Raw genomic sequence first — 21,906 nt, 5'->3', positions numbered from 1 at the left:
AACGCTGTGCCAAGATGTGCTGGCCGTGCACCAAGGCATGTTTAGCCACAGGGGGATCCTCATTACCAACAAACACTGTCTGCCTGTGTCCATTCATGCGAATGGACAGTTTGTTGCTGGTCATTCCCACGTAGAAAGCTTCACAGTGTAGGCAGGTCAGTTGGTAGATCACGTGCGTGCTTTCACATGTGGCTCTGCCTTTGATCGTGTACACCTTCCGGGTTACAGGACTGGAGTAGGTGGTGGTGGGAGGGTGCATGGGACAGGTTTTACACCGGGGGCGGTTACAAGGGTAGGAGCCAGAGGGTAGGGAAGGTGGTTTGGGGATTTCATAGGGATGAACCAAGAGGTTACGAAGGTTAGATAGACGGCGGAAAGACGCTCTTAGTGGAGTGGGGAGGATGCATTGGATGTATGTAGGGAGGATGTATTGTGTACTGCATATTGAAAAGAGACGAGAACAGAAAAAGAGTATTTATGTTAGTAATAATATCATAGTGAATGGGGCTACTCCACCTTTGATGTTTGTGATTTTAGTTTTTTCCAAACCAGTGACTCACAATCTACCATCACTTTACCTGTGTTTCAGTCTGTGTAGGTTACTTCTTTTTCTTTCTTGAAGATGAGGCTGATGTATGCTTTCTCCAACCCTGGGACACAGTTATTTTTTCAAGTGACCTATTGTATACTTGAATAACGGAAGATGTAATGGAACTGAAAATTCTGTCTAAAACGAGGCAGGAGTTTCATTGGGACCTGGGACCCATTGACATGAGCATTTCAGCTTTTACTCTGTATAACATAAGTTGTTAGCATATCTGAATTTGGCCACCATTACCAGATAAATAATTTTCTATCACTGAATGTACATCCTCATTGGGAGCTGCAGTAAGAAAATACCCTTAAATTGTACTTGAGCTAGTCTGTATGTTACAGTTACAATCCTGAAAGATTTTACTACCAATATTGCCTTCTGGTCATTTTGAAATAAAATGTATCAAATATCTGTGGCAGAATTACAAATGCTGTGTTGTGTGTTCTGGGGTTAGAGACGTTATTCTACAGGCTGCTTTTTTTTGCTCCCTTGGGGGTCATGTATGTATGCACTTACAAGTAGCTGCTGAACCAATTCTAATAGTGCATTAAACATGTCGGTAGAGTATCTCTTTTGCAGATACTGTGTCAATGTTTTATGTCTGTTGCAAGTATTTATTAACAATATTATGAGAAGGAAAGTTGCTACTCACATATAGCGGAGATGCTGAGTCGCATATAGGCACAACAAAGAGACTCACACAATTAAAGCTATTGTCAACAATAGACACATATGCGCACCCTCACAAACACAACTGCAGTCTCAGGCAACTGAAACCACAATGCAAGCAGCAGCACCAGTGCATGATGGGAGTGGAGACTGGGTGGGAGTAAGGAGAAGGCTGGGGTGGGAAAGGGGAAGGATAGTATGGTGGTGGTGTCGGACAGTGAAGTGCTGCAGGTTAGACAGAGGGCAGGGAAGAATTGGAGAGGTAGGGCGGGGGGGGGGGGGGGGGGGGGGCAGTACAAATGTTGAGGCCAGGAGTGTTATGGGAACATAGGATGTATTGCAACAGATGGGGGAGAAGTCGTTGAGGTTCTGGAGGATTGTGGATAGGGTGTCCTCACCTTCAGTCCAGACCACAAAGATGTCATCAAAGAATCTGAGACAGGTGAGGGGTTTAGAACTCTGGGTCTTTAGGAAGGATTCCTCTAGATGGGCCATGAATAGGTTGGCACAGGATGGTTCCATGCAGGTGCCCATAGCTGTACCCTGGATTGGCTTGTGGGTAATGTCTTCCAAGGAGAAGTAATTGTGAGTTAGGATATAGTTGGTCATGGCGACTAGGAAGGAGGTTGTTGCTTTGGAATCCGTCGGACATTGGGAAAGGTAATGTTCTATAGCAGTAAGGCGATGGGCATTAGGAATGTTAGTGTACAGGGAGGAGGCATCAATAGTGACGAGCAGGGCACCGTGTGGTAAAGGGGCAGGAACTGTGGAGAGGCAGAGGAGGACATGGTTGGTATCTTTTACATAGGAGGTTAGTTTCCAGGTAATAGGTTGAAGCTGTTGGTCTACAAGAGCAGAGATTCTCTCAGTAGGGGCACAGTAACCAGCCACAATGGGGCATCCTGGGTAGATAGGTTTATGGACTTCTAGGAAACATGTAGAAGGTAGGAGTGTGGGGAGTGGTAGGGGTGAGTAGAGAGTGGACTCCGGGGAGACGTTCTGGGATGGGCCTAAGGACTTGAGTAGTGACTGGAGATCCTGCTGAAATACTGGAATGGGGTCAATGTGGCAGAGTTTGTTTTATCTGACAGCTGGCAGAGTGCTTTCGCCAAGTAATCCTTGCGGTTCAAAACAACAGTGGTGGAGCCTTTGTTTGCAGGTAGGATTATAAGGCCAGGATCAGTTTTGAAATCGTGGACTGCAGTTCTTTCTGCAGATATGAGGTTAGTTTGCATGTTGAGGGATTTGGGGAATGATGCTGAGGCAAGGTTCGAGGTTAAGAAATTCTGGAAAGTTAACTGGGGGTGATTTGGGGGCAGTGTGGGTGCATCACGGTTGGATGGAGAATTGAACTGAGTTAGGCAAGGTTCAGTATTGGTCTTTGGTTGAGTCTGATTGGTAGGGTTGGTGGTGAAAAAGTGTTTCCACTGTGGGGTCCGGGAGAAGGAGAGTAGGTCTTTAACAAGTCCTGCATGAGTGAATTTGGGAGTGGGGCAGAAGGTGAGGCCTTTGGAAAGGACTGATATTTCTGTGGGGCTAAGGCTTCTGGAGGAAAGGTTCATGACTGTGTTGCGGGTCTGTATAGGTTCTGGATTGTGTGTGGTGGTGGGAGTGAGTTTTGGAGGGTGGGGTAAGTGTAGTAGGTCTGCGAGACAGTGTTTGTCAGCTATGAGGGGACTTGGGAGAGGTTTGGAGGTTGTTGTAGAGGTGGTGGACAGTAGTACTCCAAGGTGGGAGTAGGAAGTGAGCAGGATGGAGAGCTTCTTGAGGTGGCATTGTGCATGTTTCTCAAGTTGCTGCAGGGCAAGAGTTTCAATGGATGTTAGGGTTCCAGGAATTTGAGATTGCATAGCAGGAGATTTTGTGGATGGAGAGAAGGTACTCAATGGAGGTTTGGACTTGATTGATATGGTTTTGCAGAACCATGTTGGGGAGGGCTAAGGATTGGCAGAATCTGAACAGGTGGAGGTCATTGTGGAAGGAAGCATGGCAGCCAGAGATGGGTAATTTGATGGTAAGGCCATTAGGGGGATATTCCGTGAGTCAAGCAACAATGCAGGAACAGTCTGTGGGAGTTGGATCTGGCTAGGGATAAGGAAACTTTTCTGTATTGATGCAGATGGAAGGACCAAGGATCCTTTGTGGTGGAAAAATGTGAAAAATTACGCCAGTAATGTAGAATTACATACAAAAAATTTCGCAAAAATATACCCAAATGCGTGTGAAAATTCACAAAAAGGATGAAATGGATGTAGAAGGGGGAAACAAGATGAAATCTAATGGAGTCGACAATATAAATATGTATATATTACTGTGGGTAGCCGGTCTGAGAATGGATAAATGTGGAGAAGAGGGACGGCAGATGTGACTGGATGGTGGAATTAGTGGATGTGAACTGGGATAGAACGGAGAAAGTTTGGGCAGTGGAGAGGGGTTTGTAGGATGAGATATAAGATTGGTGTGGGAGTTAACATGCAAAAATACGGGAAGTGATGCAAGGAGAGCGATCAGTTTGAAAGTACAGGATAAATTATATTGGCAGGAGTAATGTGGGACATAAGATGCTGCACCAACAATCAGTGTGGTCTTGTAGGCATTTGTCGTGCATTGCCAAGACAGTTGATACAGTGTGGCTTCTAAGTAGAGCATGCAGTGCAGTTTGTAGGGCGACAAGAGAAACACAGGAAAGAAGAGAGATAAGGACGGACATTGAGTATAATGATGCAAAAGAAAATAGCAACAAAGGAAAACAGCACTGGGTCAGGATCAAAGAAAAATCATCAGCCAAAAATCAAACAACGGAAAATCCAAGATGGAATGTAACAATATTATGAGAAGGAAAGTTGCTACTCACCATGTAGTAGAGATGATGAGTCGCAGATAAGCATGACAAAAAGACTGTCACAAATAAAGCTTTTGGCCATTAAGTCTTCGTCAACAATAGACACACATACGGGCACACACACACACACACACACACACACACACACACTCATGCAAATGCATCTCACACACACAACTGCAGTCTCTAGCAACTGAAACCACACTGTGAGCAGCAGCACCAGTCCACGATGGGAGTGGAGACTGGATGGAGCTAAGGAGGAGGTGGGGGAAGGGAGGGGGAGATTCAGTGATGATGACATCTTTGCTATCTGGACCGAAGGTGAAGACACCCATCCACATTCCTCCAGAACCTCAAAAACCTTCTCACCCATTTGCTTCACCTGGTCCTACTCAACCCAGCAAGCCACCTTCCTAAATGTTGACCTCCACCTCAACAATGGCTACATCAGTACCTCTGTCTAAATCAAACCTACTAACCACCAGCAACACCTCCACTTCGAGAGCTGCTGCCTGTTCCATACCAAGAAGTCCCTTCCTTACAGCCTAACCACCCATGGTCATCGCATCTGCAGTGACGAGCAGTTTCTCTCAAAATATACCGAGGGTCTCACTGAAGCCTTCACTGATCGTAATTACCCTCCCAACTGTGTAGAAAACAAATCTCCTGTGCCTTATCTTTCCAGTCTCCCACCATCTCTCAAAGTCCCACCATCCGGCCACACAGAAGCATTCCCTTCGTAGCTCAGTACCACCCAGGACCGCAGCATCTGAATTACATCTCTGCCAGAGTTTCAATTACCTCTGGTCGTGCCCTGAAATGAGAAATGTCATGCCCACTATCTTTCCCGCCCCTCCCTCCCCACTGTCCACCGAACCTACACAATATACTTGTCCATCCTTATACAACCCCTGCTCCCAATCCCTTAACTCGTGGCTCATACTTCTGTAATAGACCAAGATGCAAGACCTGTCCCATACATCCTCCCACCACCATCTACTCCAGTCTGGTCACTAACACCACCTATCTCATCAAAGGCAGGGCTACTTGTGAAACCAGTCATTTGGTCTACAAGCTAAGCTGCAGCCACTGTTCTGCATTCTATGTAGGCTTGACAACCATCAAGCTGTCTGTCTGCATGAATGGCCACCAACACACTGTGGCCAAGAAACAAGTGGACCACCCTGTTGCTGAACACATTGCTAAACATGATATCCTTCATTTCAATTACTGCTTCACAGCCTGTACCATATGGATCCTTCCCACCAACACCAGCTTTTCTGAATGTGCAGATGGGAACATTCACTGCAATATGCCATACATTTCTGTAATGTTCCTGGCCTCAAGCTTCATTAGTCACTATCCTCACCCATCCAGGCTGTTCCCTGTTCCCATTGCAGCACTACACGGGCGTCTTTCCACCTCTACATCCAGTCCTTTTATATCTCTCCTTTTCCACTACTTCCTCCCCCCCCCCTTCCTCCTCCCCACCTCTCCCCCTACCATAACCTGCTGCACTTCACTGTCTGCCACCCCCACCATACTATCCCTCCCCCTCCCCGCCCAAGCCTCTTCCTTACACCCACCCAGTCGGCAGCTTGTCCTTTCCCCCAACCCCTTAGTAGGCAATGCTTGCCTGATTGTGAGGGAGGCCAGGAGGCCATTGACCTTGATCAACTCAGGCCCTTACACTTGCCTTGTATTTTTTCCATGTCACAAGCATCGGATTAGAAATTTAAAGAAGTTCAGGCTACAGGAATAGAACTGTTCCCACTTGTAACACAACTTACACATTACATGTTATGTTCTGATATTATGTCAGATATTGTATCAAGTAGACCAGTTGAGTCCATAAGTGGATGCTCTCATTTGCATTAAGGCCTAGTTCTCATTCAAATGAGCAAAAAATAGGCAAAGTTTGGAAATTCTATTTGAGACAATGAAAAGACATACAAGGGATCTGTTTGTGGATTATGATTGATCATACTTTGAACTTTGTTTTAGATTTTCAATTTAAAAAAATGCCGCCCATAATTATGATTTGATCAGAGGCCTGGCGTTTGAAGTATACAGACTGCATGCAGTATAGACTCTCAGGAGTTATCTGAAATTAAGAATGGATAACATCAGTTGACACTGCATTAAATTTACAGGAGCTTACATCTATCTACGATGAAATAACCTTAAATTTAATGATATGGTGCTAACTCAAACTTCGAGTTTGATTTTTGCGGGTGTGTTTAACTACTTACGGCTTTACGTAAAATATTTAACATTACCAAATCTCATATATTTTAGGTATAAGCTCCCAAGAAAATGGCGTCAAAGGTAGAATTTAATAGGTGGAACTGTTTTTATTTTATGCTCCACGCAGTTTGGAGAAACTGTTACTCAAGAAAAACCTGTTTAAAGGTTAGGAAAAACTTGTATATGTATTGTTAGTTCAATTTGCATAAAAAAGTACATGTTATTATATATTTTTGACGTTGCTGAGCCGGCCGGAGTGGCCGTGCGGTTCTAGGCGCTACAGTCTGGAATCGAGCGACCGCTGAGGTCACAGGTTCGAATCGTGCCTCGGGTATGGGTGTGTGTGATGTCCTTAGGTTAGTTAGGTTTAATTGGTTCTAAGTTCTAGGCGACTGATGACCTCAGAAGTTAAGTCGCATAGTGCTCAGAGCCATTTTGACGTTGCTGAACACAAATCTGAAGATAGATTTTCAAAATCACTAATCTAATGTGGCGGACCAAAAATTATATTCTGACCAATTTGGACCAAAATTTGAACAAAAAAAGTGTTTTCATTAGTTGCGTCTAGTCTGCAATTCCAGGGCTGCATATCAACCCTCCTTCTATCTCGAATTGTTCGTGGATAGCAATTCCCTTTCTTCTTGCCAAGAAAATCTGATCTGGCTGAGTTGTGTTAAGCAGCCTGCACATATTATTTGTCAGCTTTTTTGGCAAATATGCTTGCATGCCTACTGCAATATAAATCATTTTGTGAACGTGCATCACAGTATGACAAGTTTTCTACCAGAGCTAGGCATCTTCGGGTGAGAGTATTCCAAGGCAGCTGTGACACTGCTTTGAACAATGGGCTGTAGAAACTTTCATAACCCACGAATTAAAAAACCTTTTCATTCCAACTTTCCAGTCATGTATGCCTTGCAAAAAATGCAATAAAAAGAAAAGCAAGTTTTTGACCATTTTGAATGAGAACCTGGCCTTGAGAGAAGTCCTAAATGTTACAATGGGTGGAGTAATTGGGGCAAGAATACATGTGTTGAATTGTACTGACCTCCTCATAATTGCAGGCATTAGATATACTGTGTACCCCCATTTTAAAAGATTTGCTTTGTGTGTCAGTGTTTGTGCCTGAATGCTGTTGAGGGTAGAAGGTACCTCAAAAATAATGAAAATATGAAATTTCTTTTTATTGGCGATTATGATGCTTTGAAGTCGGCTTTGTGCACATATATCAGTATTTTGGACAAACTCCTTATTTAAAGGTCTCAGACTTCAATTTAAACGGCAGTTTGCAAAGTTAGACACACAAACTTGTTGCTCCGTGAGTTCTACATTTTTTTCATTCATTTGAGATTACAGTTGTTAGCTACACTGTTTCTTGTCTTGTGTTCCATTGTTTCCTGTAGAAATAATACAAAATGCGTGTTTTTTGTTTCTTAACAAAGAAATGCTAAGACTGACCTCCAAAATTTTCAAAAAGGCGTCTGGGCAACCTGGAAGAAAGAAAACAGTGAACATAAAGAAAACAATATTCGATCTGCGCATGAAATGTGTACTATTGCAGAGGGGTTAACAGCAGTGAAAAGCTTATCTGTCATTATGAACTTCCCTAACTCACTTACAAAAATTCAGAAATACAATTTTTTACTTGATGTTGCTTGCAAATCAGTGGCAGAGTAGGCTATAATAGTTGCAATGAAAGGATCTCTGAATTTAAATGACAAATGTATTGCAGGAATATATTAAGACTTGGTAATTGCAATAAAAATTTAAACTCAGTTTCCTGAAACTTCTGTTTTTTTTTCTCTCTCTCTCTCTCTCTCTGTTTTTTTTTTTTTTTTTTTTTTTTAAAAAAAAAAAAGACTAATGTACCTTTTCTGTGAAACCGTTTATCCCAGAGCAATGAAACTCTAACACACAGTTGTCTTGTCACATGTGAATGAAGTGACTTTTTTTAGCTTCCTAGCTATATTATAAAGGACCAGTGACCCCTTAAATTTTAAAAATATGCTGAGAAAACAGGTCATTACTAAAACATTTCTAAAACTTACAGATTCACTTTACTAGTCTTTAAATTACAGAAAGTGTAAATGTATGGGGGGAAAAATTCAGTGTGCTGCTGTTAATATTTCCTGAGGTACTTTGAAAATAATCTGTTTAACATGGTGGAGATACAAGGTACCTTCTGCTTTAAGATTTCACATTAAAGGTGGAAAGTTCTTCTGATCATTTCTTCTAGTGATATCCTTGTGAAGTTGACCACATATCCACATTAGGCTGAGGTTGGTCTTCAAACTTCTCATTGATCTTAGAGAGCTATTTCATGATTTCAGCCTTTGGCTAAATGGAGGACTTCATGCTCTCTTTGTAAGAAATCGTCTCCCATCTAATTATCACTGGATTGATTCCAACCAGGCAGTAGAACTTCTCTACAGGAGTATGTTTTGGAGAGCTAGTGATGAGTCTGCACAATTAATTGAGGGTCAATCCATACGAATTGTTCCAGTGATGGTTGCTTTTAATATTTTAATTTTTTTATATGTGATTGCCCTATATTTGAGAAGTTCAAAACAGTTTTTAAAATAATTTGTCTTGCACCTCTACTGGATGGTGGTCATTTTTATTTGTAGGTGTGTGACGATTTTTCAGTCTGAAGACATTAGCGAAAATTTGAATATCTCTGTGCAGGTTAAGTTACAACATTGAAATTGACATGACTGTTTTTAGAAAAGTGTCCTCTACAACATTGTCTATTACACAAAGTACCCTAAATTCAAAAATAACCAGTCAAAATGACCTCCAAAGTTTGGTATCCAAATTTTCAAAAATCCTTTTAGGCCAAAAAATAACAAAAAAAAAGTAATTTATGAAACAGTATTTTTTTCCTGTAGTTAGATATCATACACTACTGTCCTCATATAGAGCAAGAACATTTACAAATGTTTCCTTAACTTTTTATGAATTTTTGAAATTGAATCATTTTTTCTATAGTTTGTGGTTGTTATCTCAGGTGGGACTGAATATGAAAATATGATTTTTGCACAGTTTGTACACCTGTATGATAGCAATGTACTATAAATATTTCAATATCGATATCTGACTGTGAACAAAGATATGAATTTTTGAAAATTAGGAGATAATTCACGTTACTTTACAACTGATCTTATGGCTGTTGCCTATTTAAATGGTTTATTGTTTCATTGTAATAAAATTTGTGACATATATTTAGTTAACACTATCACCCAATGTTCATTCAGTTTATTTATTTTTAATAATGCAATTTTAAACAATAGGAGCATTGCCTTTGTTCTTTGGTAATAAAAATGCCCATTTATGTTTAGGTTTATTGTCAGTAAAGAAGTATATTATTGCTGTGTGTTGCATTGTAGAAGCACATTATTTCTGGGTGTGGCATTGTTGTAGTCAGTCTGTTCTGAAACCTCTGTTAGAGTGGATATACATACTTCATTGAGAGTGTAGAATGTCTTATGTGCTTTGTTCTGTGTGTAATTTGTAATTAATTTTGAGAGATTAACTGGAATGCAATAGCATGGATGAACAGTGCTGTGTTGGATAGATAACAAGTGAAGTGTGTCACAAAAAAGTTAATGGTTCTGTTTCAAAAAACTCAAAAAATGTCAATGACGTTGATGAAGTTAGACAAACTTTGTTTAAATTTCGAGTAAGTTCTTCTGTAACATCAGTGTGTGAGTATCATGAGAAGAAATATATTCTGAAATACAACCGCATTTTTGGAAGAAAGTGGTGTGATTCACTTAAAGTCCATAAAAAGCCTATTGCTAAAGGTTTGAGGGAAATAAAATGTGAACATTTGTCCTTGTCATGTGAGAGTGAAACAACTTCCCAAGTGAAACAGAATGTGATTCCTGGAAATTCCCTGTGCCCAAATTGTTACTCAAAAATATTTGTTGTTAATACAGAAGCAGAATCATGTAACCTTGTTAATGACATTTATATTCCTAATGAGAAAGCTGTTAGCATATTGGATTTTGCTTGTTCTAAGTTAAACGTTTCTCCTGCTTAGAAAATAATAAAATTAAGTAGCAGAAAAAGAAAAGCAGCTATTGAAAATAAGGTACAACAAATTTCAGACAAAATTAGAAAAAGACTTGGAATCATGCTTTAATAATACAGATACCAACATTATTTCTAAAGAAAAAGAAAACCTACCACCAGCGTCATCTGCAACTGAATATTTGAGCTTAATAGAGAAATTAAAAATTAAATGTTCAGTGACATCTAAAGAGGAAAAAGTTAAAACTTTAAGTTTGCTCCCTGAATCATGGTCAAGACAAAAAATAGTTCATGAATTCAACGTTTCTCATCATTTGGTTAAACTAACACAAATATCTGTGAAAGAGCAAGACATTCTTGCAGCTTTAGGAAAGAAGAAAGGAGGAAGTATAAGTGAAAAAACAATTAAAAAGATCCAGCAGTTTTTTGAAGATGATGAAAACAGTAGAGTGTGCCCAGGTTCCAAAGACAGCAAAATAGTTGTTATAAATGAAGTGATAGTAACAAAGCAGAAACGACTAGTACTGTCAAATTTAAATGAACTTTATGTAGCTTTCAAAAATTCTCATCCTGAATGCAAAATAGGAAGGTCAAAATTTTGTGACCTCCACCCTAAGTGGGGTATTTTGGCTGGATTCGCAGGGACACACTCCATAAGTGTTTGTCTGTATCACCAGAATGTCAAACTGATGATTGTAGGTGCAAAACTCAGTGATCTTAACTACAAAGAGTTACAAAGTTTAATGATCTGTGACACTAACAGTTATGACTGCATGATAAGTCTGTGTAATAAATGCCCTGGTAAGGAAACCGTTCTTGAATTGTTTCACAAATATGATGAGGAAATGCCAGACAGTATTACCTTCAAACAGTGGGTCACAACTGACAGGGCATAAATGATAACAGTGGTTAAAACTCAGGAAGAGTACTTGGAATCTTTAATTGATAACTTACAAAAACTCAAAAGTCATCACTATGTTTCCAAAATCCAAAGGAAGTTTTTGAAGGACATAAAAGCACAACTTCATGAGCCTGAATGCATAGTGCTAGCTGATTTTGCAGAAAATTTTACATTTCTGATTCAGGATGCAATACAAGTGTACCACTGGGTCAATGACCAGGCAACAGTAAATCCTTTTATTCTCAACATTAAAAATGAGAAAGATGAAGTTTGGAGTTCTTCAATTTGCATTCTAAGCAACTACTTGGAGCACAACACTTTGGCTGTACATGTGTTTCAAAAGTATGTAATAAATTACATAAAAGATAATTTTCCCAAGGTTAAGAAGCTGATACACTTTTCAGGTGGAAGTGGTAGTCAGTATAAGAACAAAAAGAATTTTTCAAATCTGTGCAACCACGAAGTAGACTTTGGGTTGGCAGCTGAATGGCAATTTTTTGCATCTTACCATGGTAAAAATGCATGTGATGGAGTAGGAGGTACAACAAAATGTGAAGTAAGCAAAGCCAGCCTACAAAGACCAACCAAAGACCAAATTCTCACAGTACATGACATGTATGTCTTTTGCAAGGATAATATGAAAGCAGAGACAGCAAAGGACTTGGAACAGCAGTTGAACGGAATGGACAGTGTCTTTAAAGGAGGATATAAGATGAGCATCAACAAAAGCAAAATGAGAATAATGGAATGCAGTCGAATTAAGTCGGGTGATGCTGTGGGAATTAGATTAGGAAATGAGACACTTAAAGTAGTAAAGGAGTTTTGCTGTTTGGGGAGCAAAATAACTGATGATGTCGAAGTAGAGAGGATATAAAATGTAGACTGGCAATGGCAAGGATAGCGTTTCTGAAGAAGAGAAATTTGTTAACATCGAGCATAGATTTAAGTGTCAGGAAGTCGTTTCTGAAAGTATTTGTATGGAGTGTAGCCAAGTATGGAAGTGAAACATGGGTGATAAACAGTTTAGACAAGAAGAGAATAGAAGCTTTCGAAATGTGGTGCTACAGAAGAATGCTGAAGATTAGATGGGTAGATTACGTAACTAATGAGGAGGTATTGAATAGAATTGGGGAGGAGTTCGTGGCACAACTTGACTAGAAGAAGGGATCGGTTGGTAGGACATGTTCTGAGGCATCAAACGATCACCAATTTAGTACTGGAGGGCAGCATGGAGGGTAAAAATCATAGAGGGAGACCAAGAGATGAATACACTAAGCAGATTCAGAAGGATGTAGGCTGCAGTAGGTACTGGGAGATGAAGAATCTTGCACAGGATAGAGTAGCATGGAGAGCTGCATCAAACCAGTCTCTGGACTGAAAACCACAACAACAACAACAACAATAATATGAAAGGCATTACCTATTTTCTGATCAAGAAAGTAGAAGTGTACTTGCTCTATTGAGGCTAATAGTGTATGATATCTAAGTATAGGAAAAAATAGACTCTCATAAATCACTCCTTGCTTGGTATTTTTGGGCCTAAAAAGTGGATTTTTGAAAATTTGGATACCAAACTTTGGAGGTCATTTTGACTGGTTATTTTAGAATTTAGGGTATTTTGCGTAGTAGACAATGTTGTAGAGGACACTTTTCTAAAAAGAACCATGTCAATTGCAATGTTGTAACTTAACCCAGTGTAGAGAGATTCATATTTTTGCTAACGTCTCTAAACTGAAACATCGTCGTGCACTTACAACGAAAATGGCCACCATTCAGTAAAGGTGAAAGGTAAATTTTTTTTTAAAAGCTGGTAATCACATATAAAAAATTAAAATATTTAAAAATGGTCAGGCAACTTAATTTTCATTAGACCACTTCATTTGTATTGACCCTTAAGTGTGATCTCAGCTTGATTAGCATAGGGATATTTGTGCTAGATGGCAGAGCCATCTTCACCAGTGGAATAGCAAACTGCTAGTGCTTTTGTTTTTTCCACTTGTAGTTTTTTTCCTACAATTTTGTAAACATTATTGTTTCTCTCGCTGACTTTGTAAACATTAAATAACTTTGCACTGAAAGTACTAGGTGTTTCACAAGTGTGTTAAGGAAATATTCACAACTGATTCATGTGAAGCTGATGTTTCTCAAGATGAAAATAAATCTTTAAAACAGCTGGAAAATCATTCATATAAGAAAATTTATATAATAATTTAACAATTTTTAAGTGGAATTATCATTGCATAAGCATAATATCATGATAAGTTGTGTATTCTGTTTGTCTCACTGTTGGTATTTTATTTTTAGATGTCTGCTGCAAGTCCAGTTGGCACACTAGCTTACATTATTGATGAAGAGGCATTATTAGTCCGCGTCAACAGTGGATGGCAGTATATAGCAGTAAGTGCAATGTCTTAGGATATAGTCAACAATATTTATCCTTTGAGTTACATTCTTCGCATATTGAAAGAACAGTTGTAAGGGTCAGGAGGCTGTGACCCTTACAGGTGCTGGATGGAGTGCTGGGGGCCTATCAGGTGCTGTGGGTGCTATTGAGACAGTATTAGCAAATTATACATTGTGATTCTTGAGTTTATCCCGGCATATTTGATAATCAAAATATTCACGGGTGTACTGCCAGTCTATAGTGTCCAACGCGCACAATATTTCGGTGATCATACATGTTGCCATCATGAGGTGAACTGACGGACTGAGCTCCTGTGAACGTGCTGGCACGGTGATCCGTACGCTCCCACCCCCAAGTTCACTCCGGTCGCAGAAATTGTTAGTGTCGTTGAACAGGTTGCAGTTCAACTTCCGCCAGAATCAGCTGAGGAAATACGTCGTGAAACTTGTCGTGCGTTGACGAAATCCAAGCCGATGAAGTCAAATATCAGCAGTAAAGAGAGGGCGGCCATTCGTGATCTGAGAGAGTGCTCTGAAATTGTTGTCTTACCGGCTGACAAAGGCAATGCTACAGTTGTTGTCTCCCATAAGGACTACACTGATAAGATGCAGAGCCTGCTAAATGATGATTGCTACCGGAAGATCAGTGTTGACCCTACAAAGAAGGTGGAGAATAAGACGAGGTCACTTCTCAAGGACGCAGATTTACCGGAGGGTGACACTAAGAAATTGTTACCCAAAGGTCCGGTACCGCCTAGACTATATGGACTCCCGAGGGTTCACAAAGAGGGGGTACCATTACGCTCCATTGTCAGCAACATCATGGCACCTACATATTTGTTGGCCAAATACCTGATGGGAATATTAAGTCCTTATGTGGGTAAATGCCCTCATCACATCCGTAATTCCGTGGATTTTGTTAAACACCTTGATAGCTTCAGTTTGGATGTGTCAGATATCATGGTGAGTTTTGATGTCGTTTCCTTGTTTACGAGGGTACCCCTGCGAGAGTCACTAGAATTGATTAGTCAGAAGTTTGACAAGAAGACAACTGAACTTTTTAGGCATGTCTTGACTTCCACGTTTTTTTTTTAAATGGAGAATACTACGAACAAATGGAGGGAGTCACCATGGGTAGCCCACTCTCACCGGTGGTAGCGAATTTGTACATGGAGAGCTTCGAGGAGGAAGCCCTGTCGTCATCCGAATGGAAACCTACTTGCTTTTTCCGTTACATGGACGACACGTTCGTCATCTGGCCACATGGTATGGATAAACTCCTTGACTTCCTTACACATCTAAACTCCATAAACCCCAACATCAAATTCACTATGGAGACTGAAACGGAGGGTAAATTCCCTTTCCTTGACAACTTGGTCAAGAGAAGGGCTGACGGCACCCTAGGTCATGGTGTGTATCAGAAGACAACGCACACTGATCTGTATTTGCATGCAGACAGCTGCCACCACCCGTCACAGACGAATGGGATACTTAAAACTCTAGCACATAGGGCGTGCACTATCTCTGACGCAGAGAGTCTACCCCAGGAATTGGAACATCTGAGAACTGTATTTCGAAAAAATGGGTACTCAGAGTGGCAGATTCAACGTGCTCTCCACCCAACCACTACATCACAACCTGTGGAGATGGATGAAATCACGAGGGAGGAGGTAGGCACTGCGTTTATTCCATACACAGGTGCACTTTCGGGGAAAATCGCCCGCATTCTGAAGAAATACGGGTCGGAACTGTGTTTTGTCATCCGAATAAAACTTGTGCACTGGTGGGGAGCGCCAAATATGACCTCGGTTTGAGGAAGGCCGGCGTGTACCAGATTCCGTGTCAATGCGGCAAGTTGTATATTGGTCAGACGATGCGTACCGTCGAGGATCAATGCCGTGAACACCAGAGGCACACTCGACTGATGTATCCGAGCAAGTCGGCGGTCGCTGAACATTGTTTGTCGGAAAATCATGCTATGGAGTATGAACGCACGAGGATTCTGGTACAGACGTTGAGATACTGGGACAGCGTTGTTAGAGAGGCCATCGAAATTCGCACCAATGACGACCTCATAAACCGTGACTGTGGCTATAATCATAGCAAGGCTTGGGAACCAGCGATTGGGTTAATCAAGAGTAAATCGAGCAAACGTATAGTTGTGACGACCACGGCGGACAGAGCCATCACTCCGACGTCATCTCAAACGCCGTCGCAATCTGTTCCACCGCGCGACCGTGGCATGGGGCGCGGACGGCGGAGGGAGCGCGCCGCGGGCGGAGGGTATTTAAATCGGCCGCCGACGCGACCGAACCCAGTTCCCTCTGAGCAGCCATAGCGTACGGATCTCCATGCCGACACGTTCACAGGAACTCAGTCTGTCAGTTCACCTGATGATGGCGACATGTATGATCGCCGAAATATTGTGCCCGTTGGACACTATAGACCGGCAGTACACCCATGGATATTTTGATTAAATTATACATTTATTAACTTTAGTTTACAATTGAATTGTCTCCTCCTCCTCCTCCTCTGCAGCAGCAGCAGCAGAGAGGAGGGCTGGAGATGCAGTAAGCAGCGTGGAATGCGCTGATGCGCACAGCTCAGCAGTGTCTCGAAGCCGCTCACATAGCATGAGCGGCACCGTGCAGGGTAGCTGGCAGCAGGCATCGCTCATCTGGTTATGATGCCTAATAGCTCGACAACACTTTTGACTATAATTTTGATGATGAATAGGTCCACGGTCTTTGTGGAATTTTTAAATGGAATCATTCCACTTTTGGCTGTTAAAACGTTATTTGTTGTGATTACAGTTTCGACATGTGGTCATTTCCAAGCATTGTGGAATGTTGTAAACTACTCAGTAATATAAAGCTTTGACATGCTTTGCAAGAACAGAGGCATGTGGTCTTGTGTTGTGAATTTATCTGCTGTTCCGTACACTAAATGCATTATTTCAGCAGCTTTCTAACATGTGTAGTACAGTTGTGAATTTATCTGCTTTTCCATACACTAAATGCATTATTTCACCACTTTCTAACATGTGTAGCAAATGGATCAGCAGATAAATTTACAATACCACATACTACTGAGCTTGCACAGTGTGTCACAGCTTTATATTATTGAGTGGGTTGGAACATCTGACAATGTTTGAAAATGACCAATGAAATTGCAGTCATAATAAATAATGTTTTAACTGCATGAAGTAGAATGACTTCATTTGAAAACTTTCAACTTTGGCTCAGTCGTGGACATCGTAGGGTGTGCTCCCAGCAGCCATACGTAAGATGACGACGGTAGTGCAGCCTCTCCACCAGAGGAAGGCCACGGCCGCCAGTGTCTGCTCACAGATGCAAGTGGGGGTAATTGACAACTGCTGCACCTACCGAGTACAGTGACAGTGTGACAATGCATCGAGCGCCACAAGTTTTGTGCTCAGTGAGTCAGTGGTAAAAGACTTAAGACACTGGTGGACAAGAGGCCAGCAGCTCACAGTGGCAAGTCCAGCAGACATGGGTTGTTGCTGTCTCGAAGGTAGCAGTGATCTGGTGAACAGAAGTCAGTGCATCACAGGTCCTGCCTCAATGCTGATCCCTGCAGGCTTGGAAACCCTAGTATTAATACTTGTCTGCTGGAGGCAATGACGTTATGTCTCAGAGAGGATGAGTGCACATGGCCGGGATTTTTAGGTTTGTCAGCTGTCTTCGCTGCACTTCGGTGTCCTGACTGTAGCTTTCAGCTCTTCAGCCTGCCACTTTTCTGTAATATCAGTGGGCTGTAAGATTTACATGTTTCTACAGCAGCTACTATCTGCTGTCAGAGGGCTTTCACTGTGAGGTCATCTTGCCTAATTAGCAATTCAGATATCTCACTGGGCACTATGTGACAATGGACTGGGTTGTCTGCCACAATATTGCAGTATCATGTCTTCTGGCTATTTGACATTCTGGTTACAACATAGTGCTCGAGTCTGCCTCAACACTAGCTGGGGAAAACTTTAAAAATGTTTACATTTGCTCAGTACACCATTCTGTGACTCAACATGGCGTATCAAAAATAACTCTGTCACTGTTATGACTCCATGAAAAATTTTAAATGTAAGAATGGTTTAAAAAACTCATACTCCTCAGACATTTCTGAACAATGTGTTTGGGTTGAAACATAAAGTTTGTGACATAATTATAAAATCAGAGAAACAGAAATGTGTTGCAAAATGGCTAAGTAGGCCCTAAATTACCAGGAGGAACACGCAGGGAGAAGCCTTTGTTGTTTATGGACATGGAATGTAAGGTGCTGCTCAGAATTGCAATAAAATTTTAAATAGATGGTATGATTATTCTTAGTAGGCAGTAATGTGACCACCACCTATGTTTCACATCAGTGTGCAGTAACCACTTACAGGCACCAGGTGGCAGCACTAACAGCAGAGGGTTTTAAGCATGTCATGGGGGGGGGGGGGGGGGGGTTAGAAAACAGTGCACTCATTGTTGTAGTGCAGAAGTGAAGCATTTCATCTGGAGTTCAAAAAAGCACTATCATCGGTTTTGATGAAAAAGTGGAAGTGTTTACAAAGTTTGTAAACTGTTCAAGTGGTTAAAGTATATAGTGCATTGAATGGCACTATCCAAAACTGGTGCCAAGGGAATGGTGATGCACCACAGACCACAGATGAAAGGGATGGACGGTGGCTGCAGAGATGAGTGCAAACAACTGTTGACAGGCAACTGTTGAGCAACTGACTGCACAGATGAACTGAGGGGCTACCAACAATGTCTTCTGATTGAACACTGGTGGGTGTGGGATCCTGCATCAAGTGCCTGGTTCATTCTGACTGCTCTTCATTGACCCCGAAGGCTGTAATTTGCATGCCAGTACCACAGCTGAATATCCATTGTGTGACAACATTTTATGCTCCATGGGATGGATGCTCATGGGCATGTACTGTATGAAATGTCTGAAAGGAAACACCCAGTCACAAAAAGGAAAAAACTATCAGTTCTTTGTCTCAACAGTGCAACAAGCGAGTAATGAAAGGTATCTTATGCATAAAGTGCAGTTTCTGACTGCACGAAAAGTGCACAAAAGTAAGTCTAAAACTCATAAACGATGATTCTCCGTGGACGTGCCCCGTATGTTTACAAAGTGAAACAACCCACCTAGAAAATATGATCAAGTCAAAGGACGAAATAATCAGACTGCTGCAAAGTGATATTAAATCGCTTAGAAGTGAAATTGTGTCTCTTAAGGAAGCAAATGCAAAGTTACAAAGTGATTTGGCACCCTGTATATGTGGGAATCCAGTACCAAACACGGAAAAAAAACTGCAAAAATTCTAGTGTGCAATCTATGAATCCTGTGCCTAGTGTGGAAAGGAACAGTGAAAATTATCATGGGGAAAAAGACAATTGAAAAAGACGCAGGGTTTTTAAACTGTGGAAAATCTGAAAGTAAATACAGCTGGAAAACAGTGACATATAATAAAAGGGTGAAACGTGAAATTGCTTCACAAAAGCAGAGTAACAAAAATGAGATTCTTTGTTATTGGCAATTCTATACTAAAAAATGTAGTCTCACCAAACTGTGAAATCGATGTTCGCCCTGGTATCTGACCTCATCAGCTCAACAAACATTTTTAAAAATCTGTTAAGTGGAAAACAGTCTACAACTAAAAATGGAAACGATCCAAAGACCAATTATGAAGGTGTTTTTATTCATTCTGGGACAAATTCAATACGAAGCAGCAGTCAGGAAGAAATTGTAAGTGAGACAAGAAACATTATTCTTTCAGCCAAATCATTGTACACAAACTCAAGACTGGTTATAAGTGGAATTCTGCACAGAAGGTCAGTAAGCAACATAAACAGTGCTATCAGGGAACAGTGCGATGAACTCACGCAATATTCGTTGACCCCAACAAATTTTTAAGTGACAAGTACTTGGGAAAGGATGGCGTGCATTTAAACAGACAATGGCTCATTTCAGTAAAATGGTTACAGACATCTGTAAAATCATTAAGAACAAGGGAAACTGATACCGTGTGGTGGGGGTGAAAATTCAAAAGTAAAAATTGAAAATAAAAATATCTTCCAGGCATAAATTCCAGTATAAATATAAGTACTAAGGATGGTAAGTTTCAGAACTCGTGTTTAACTTCAAACCTGACGGTATTTCATCAAAATGTACAATCGCTATCCAACAAAGTAAACGAATTTCAAATTTTGTTAGAAAACGACATGAGAAACACCTCTGTATTATGTTTTACTGAACATTGACTTGACAAAGAGAAACTTCATATGCTATGCATTCCAGATTTTGTATTGAATAGTTATTTTTGCCGGGAGTTGTATAAACAAGGTGGTAGTTGCATTTATGTTAAAAATAGCATAAATTTTAAATGTATGCCATATGTAGAAAAATTATCCATAGAGGAAGATATTGAGGTAAATGAAATTGAAATCACGGACGAAAAATTGCTATAATTTGTCTATACAGGCCGCCAACTGGCAATATTAACATCATGTTAAAGAACCTTGAAAATTTCTTACACAAGACTACACAAAAAAATAGAAAACTAATTATATGTGGGGATTTCAACATTGACTTTGCAAGTGAGTCCAATCAAAAAACTGCTTTACTGAACCTCTTAGCAACTTTCATTTTAAAGGTTGCTGTAGAAACGCCAACACACATCACAAAAACCTCAGCCACAATCCTTGATCAAATATTTACAAATGTGCACTTGAAACATACAACACAAAACCACAATACAGGCTTTGGGGACCACACAGCCTAAGAAATTAGTATAAGATTAGGAAAACCATTTAGTTCAACTGAATGTCTAACTACTACATCTAGGAAGTATAATGACCAGAATATACAACATTTCCTTAACTATCTGTGTAAAGAAACTTGGGAAGACATCTATGAATGTAAAAGTACAAATGATAAGTTCAACAAATTCCTAAATAGTTTTAGCTATTATTTTGAACTTTGCTTTCCAGACAGTCACAAAAAAGGATCTGAAAATAACATGGGTCACAACAGGGATACAAATATCTGTGAAGAAAAAGAGATTACTTCATGAAATATCTAGACAGCACAACACATCCCCAGAATTTGATTCCTATTTTAAGAATTACAAAAAGATTTTAACAAAAGTCATAAAAGAAGCAAAAAGAATGGCAAATAGTTCCTTCATAGCAAATACACAAAATAAAATGAAAGCCATATGGAACATTGTAAGTCATGAAACAGAAGTAAAACGGAGAGAGTACCAAAATATCAAACTGAACGAAAACACTTCCGTAATATCTGATCCCCAGCATATAGCAAATAATTTTAACTCATATTTCTCTGAGGCAGCTGAGACTCTGGTGAAGCAAAACTTTCAATATGCTGTCACTGCAAATCAGATTAAAACTATCCCTAATAACAAGTCTCTCTTCCTATACCCAACAGATGAACAGGAAATGCTAAAAACAATAGGGGAGCTAAAATCAGAATTTTCCTCTGGTACTGACAACATACCAGACAATATCATTAAAAAATGTGCACCCTTAGTAGTTAGGCCCATGGGAGACATATGCAATAGTTCACTTTCTCAGGGAATCTTCCCAGAAAGGTTAAAAATACCTAAAGTGAAGCCATTGTACAAAAAGGGTGAAAAAACACATATTAAATTATAGGCCAGTCTCTCTACTATCTGTTTTTTCTAAAATAATTGAAAAAATCTTTTATAAAAGACTCGTAGATTTCACTGAAAAAAATAAACTTTTCTCAGCTACACAGCATGGTTTCTGAAAATGTAAATCCACTGAGACAGCTATTATTGATTTCTTAAATCAAGCTTTAAATGCATTAGATAAAAAAAGCACACAAAGCAGCAATATTCCTAGATCTTTCAAAAGCATTTGACATCATTAACCATGGTCTATTGCTTAGAAAGCTAGAAAATGTTGGTGTCAGAGGCCCAGCCTATGAGTGGGTAAAGTCATATCTACAAAACAGACACCAAATAGTTGAAGTCTTGTACAAAGAAGGAAAAATTTAACTTACTATCAATCAGAAAAACAATGTGTTAAATACGATGTGCCGCAGGGTTCCATACTGGGACCAATCTTGTTCTTGCTGTTTGTAAATGACCTGGAACCACCCAGCCCTAACTGTACGTACATTAAATATGCCAATGATGCAAATATACTTATCAAAGGAAAGACC

The 21,906-nt window shown here is 40.3% G+C and overlaps 1 protein-coding gene across 1 annotated transcript in view; it reads left to right on the top strand.

Moving 5' to 3' along the window:
- LOC124607003 (collagen alpha-1(XVIII) chain-like) overlaps window positions 1–21,906 on the top strand; it is a 939,249-nt gene that overhangs the window by 872,843 nt on the left and 44,500 nt on the right. The window contains exon 22 of the mRNA XM_047139151.1: window positions 13,591–13,683. Within this exon, the coding sequence (XP_046995107.1) occupies window positions 13,591–13,683 (93 nt within the window). The remainder of the gene's footprint in view (window positions 1–13,590; window positions 13,684–21,906) is intronic.

The sequence above is a fragment of the Schistocerca americana genome, chromosome 3 (assembly GCF_021461395.2).
Source record: "Schistocerca americana isolate TAMUIC-IGC-003095 chromosome 3, iqSchAmer2.1, whole genome shotgun sequence".
Classification (NCBI taxonomy): Eukaryota; Metazoa; Arthropoda; class Insecta; order Orthoptera; family Acrididae; genus Schistocerca; species Schistocerca americana.
Note: the sequence above shows the minus strand (reverse complement) of the source record. Positions and strands in the feature narration are given on the sequence as shown.